This window comes from Erigeron canadensis, chromosome 2 (assembly GCF_010389155.1).
Source record: "Erigeron canadensis isolate Cc75 chromosome 2, C_canadensis_v1, whole genome shotgun sequence".
NCBI lineage: Eukaryota > Viridiplantae > Streptophyta > Magnoliopsida > Asterales > Asteraceae > Erigeron > Erigeron canadensis.
In genome coordinates, this window is record NC_057762.1 from 39,243,133 (window position 1) to 39,247,026 (window position 3,894).

The following is a 3,894-nucleotide window of genomic DNA, read 5'->3' on the forward strand; positions in this document are numbered from 1 at the left end:
TCATATATTCATAATCAGATAAAAGTCCCTTGAGATCAGCAAACGCCATTGGAAATTCTCTACCAAGGTGGGATGACTTTAGACCATCGTATTCCTGTCGAAGCCCAGAAATCACAAGCATGACCACATCTTTTTCTTTCATTGGTTCACCAATGTTAGCGAGAGCATCTGAATACTCTTGTGCCCTAGTCAAATATTCGGAGGCAGTTTCATTGGGTTTCATCTCGATCTTTAGCAATTGTGTTTTCAATGTGTATTCTCTTGAAGAGGTATGGGGTGCATATGCACGTTCTAGAGACAACCAAAGATCTTGAGAAGTAACTCCTTGAACATGTTGAAAGGAGGCTTCAGAAATAGTGGACAAGATTAACATTCGAACATGAGCGTCATTGGAAACCCATGTTGCATAATTAGGGTTAGGTTGAGAGGATGGTACAGTATTGGCATCTTTGTCTTTTCCAGAAGAGGTACCAGATTCAATAGTCGGTGATGGACAGGGAATTTTTCCATCAACATAGCCGAATAAATTATTGGTAACAAGGAATGGCTGAATCATTGTTTTCCAAAACCCATAATTTGTAGGAGATAAAGTAAAGCCAAATTTGTGTGAATTATGGGCTGTTTTCTCAGCATTAGTGAAAGAGGCTAGTAAAGCCATTGGTGGATAGAAACCTCCAGCATAAGAGAAGATGATGGGTGGAAATGGTTGATTGGAGGAGATGAAGAGACAGAGACTAGCTCTGATGAGGAGATGAAGAGACAAGCTCTGATACCATCTTGACCTTGGTAAAGGATCGTATGTATTATTGTGTATGTGATCAGTAAGTACAAGGGATATAAATAGGACATGTAATTACAATTTAGATCCCTATACAATTAACTAATATAATAATGGTCTAATATGTCTAATAAAATGCATAAATATGTCGGTTTGTGGAGAAAGGCGAGAAAGGTCTTCAAGGAATCGTTTTTGTGGTTTGTTAGTGCCTTTGGAAGGCCAGAGGAACGATAAAATATTTAACAAAGTGAATGTTAATTAATGTAGAGGCGATATTCCAAGAAATTAAAATGATTGGTTTCCAATGTTGTTGTAATAGGGCCAGGGATATTCGATCAAGGTGGAGAAGATTATTCACGAGATCAAGGCCTTGAGTTTTTTGTGGCTCAAGAATCGGTCGAGTCTAAGTTCTCCTAGTTGGCAAGAAAGAACATCTTTAAATGTAAATTTGTAATCTTTATAGTATACTTGTAAAAGAGTTGGCCACTCCACAATTTGTGGGTGTTTGGCGGTTTATGAATAAAATTTAACTTTCAAAAAAAAAGCTGGCAAGATTGGCTCAGCTACAATTTTTGTAACTAGTATTTATATAGTTTCACTACTCATTTGTTTTGAGTGAGTCAGGTGTGTGTTGTGAATAAAGTTACTTTAAAGAAAAACCATTTACAATATTTTTTTTAACAATTTAACAAGATAATCTCGATCAATAATTAGCTACTAGATGAGCTTTCAGAAGCACGAATATTGAATTATCGATTAGATAAGCTTTGCAATAAAAAAAGTTGTATCAAATCTAGCTAATCAATGCAACAATCAAATTAAGCAATATATATTGTATTTGACATATGCAAGTATATTTAAATTCAAGTTGGTACGACGAGAGTTACATTTTATATATTAAATACAGTGGTTAAAATGAGCTGCTTGGATCGGAAGTGAGACACACCAGATTGCCATGGACGAAAATAGTAGCAACAATAATAATAATGTTAACATAGCAATGCTCCCATGGCTGGCATTTGGTCATATGATTCCGTTTCTTGAGCTAGCAAAGCTTATGGCCGCCAAAGGCCACAACATTTACTTCATATCGACTCCTCGAAACATTGATCGTCTCCCTCAAATCCCGAAAACTTTAATTCCTTTCATAAAATTTGTCAAAGTCAATCTACCAAAAGTCAAAAACCTCCCAGAAAACGCAGAATCCACAAAGGATGTACCCTTTGATGATGTTAAGTACCTCAAAATCGCTTGCGATGGACTCCAACAACCCGTCTCTGATTTCCTAAAAACCACGTCTCCAGATTGGATCATCTCTGATTTCTGTAACTATTGGTTGGGCCAAATAGCAGGGGATTATGGAGTCCGTATGGCTTATTTCAGTGTCTTTCCGGCTGTAATCCTCGGTTTTATGGGTTCCCCTGAGGTTCTAATGTACGGAGACGATGAGCAGCAGAAGACGTTGGAAGACTTTATCGAAACGCCTAGGTGGATTTCTTTCGAATCCGATGTTCGACCAAGCCTGTTTCAGCTTACTAGAATGACATCATTAAGTAATAATCTCAAAGATGATGGTGAGAAACAAGTTGGGGATACGTATCGCCTTGGAGCCACCATCCAAAGCTGCAACGCCGTGCTTGTGAGAAGTAGTTTGGAATTCGAGCCAGACTGGTTGAACCTCCTAAACCGACTTTACAAGAAACCCGTGATTCCAGTGGGGCTTTTACCGGCAACAGCTACTAATAATGACAACGATACTAGTTGGCGGGAAGCGAGAGAGTGGTTGGATAAGCGTGAGAAAGGGTCGGTTGTTTATATTGGTTTTGGTACCGAAACAAAACCAAGTCAATACGAGTTAACGCAGATGGCTTTAGGGTTAGAGCTTAGTGGCTTACCTTTTTACTGGGTGTTAATTGATCAACGTGGGGCATCAGATGATGAAGTGATCAAGTTGCCACATGGGTTTGAGGATCGGACTCGTGAACGTGGTGTGGTGTGTACGAGTTGGGCACCACAGTTCAAGATACTGAGTCATGAAGCCGTTGGAGGTTTGTTGATTCACTCGGGTATGAGTTCGGTTGTGGAAGGGCTTCAACTAGGTAAACCACTTGTATTGTTCCCAATGTTGATAGACCAAGGTCTGATTGCAAGTTATTTGGTGGAGAAGAGGATTGCGTGTATGATTCATAGGGAGGAGGTGGACGGGTCGTTTGAGCCAGAATCGGTGGCTGACTCGCTGAGTCTTGTGATGGTTAAACAAGAGGGGAAAATGTATAGAGACAAAGCTAAAGAGATGATGTCTTTGTTTAGTGACAGAAATATTCAAGACAAGTGTTTGGATGAGCTTATGCATTTTATGATGAACTAGTTGATCGTCTTCATATCTTTATGATGAACTTTTGTTGAAGTTTTATGAGAAGTGGCAGGGAAGTGAGTGAATTGATTCGTTACTCTTTTTTTCTCGGCATGATTAATGGTTCGTTACTGCTTCGCGGTGACGACTAGATCAATTTGTTATTGCTACGAGAGAAGCTCCCACTTAAATTTACTATAAATTTTTTCCGTTTGAAAAAACGATTCACATAATTAAATTATTGTACATTTAGATCACGTTAACAGTGAATTTTATTGTAAGAAACATGAATACCATTAAATTAATAACACATAAGGGTAATTAATATGTAAATGCTACATCTTAACAGTCTATTTATACGTAATTTTATATTCACTTACCAATTTTTTCCCCTCATATGAACTTTTAACATATTTTACATGTTAATAAAATCATTCGCATGTGATCTAATGCATCAGTTTCAAGATCTCACGATTCATGTATATAAAAAGGTTTTTGTAAATAAAAGGATTCTTACTACCTTCTCCGCATTTTTACTATCATATAAGATAGGAGGATATATAGGATTTCAAACTTCAATATTCATAAAGCTTGAAGGTTGTTTGTTAGGCACATGGAGAAAGTTGTTTCATCCTACTTTGTCGCGTTGGTTGCAATATTACTAATCTGTGCAAGTAAGTAATCTCAATTTACTTCTCCAATTTTATGGTTATGTCTTTCCAAACCATCATATTTAGCATATTAGACCCAACAAGCTAAGACC

General features: G+C 37.6%; 1 protein-coding gene across 1 annotated transcript; it reads left to right on the top strand.

Moving 5' to 3' along the window:
- The first annotated feature begins 1,772 nt into the window (after positions 1–1,772).
- LOC122589980 (putative UDP-rhamnose:rhamnosyltransferase 1) lies at positions 1,773–3,236 on the top strand. The gene has a single exon (XM_043762308.1). The coding sequence runs from the start codon at positions 1,779–1,781 to the stop codon at positions 3,144–3,146; it is 1,368 nt and encodes a 455-aa protein (XP_043618243.1). The 5' UTR covers positions 1,773–1,778; the 3' UTR covers positions 3,147–3,236.
- Positions 3,237–3,894: the final 658 nt, after the last annotated feature.

Coding starts and splice junctions, on each gene's coding strand:
- LOC122589980 (XM_043762308.1), top strand. CDS start 1,779: ATGCTCCCATGGCTGGCATTTGGTCATATGATTCCGTTTCTTGAGCTA.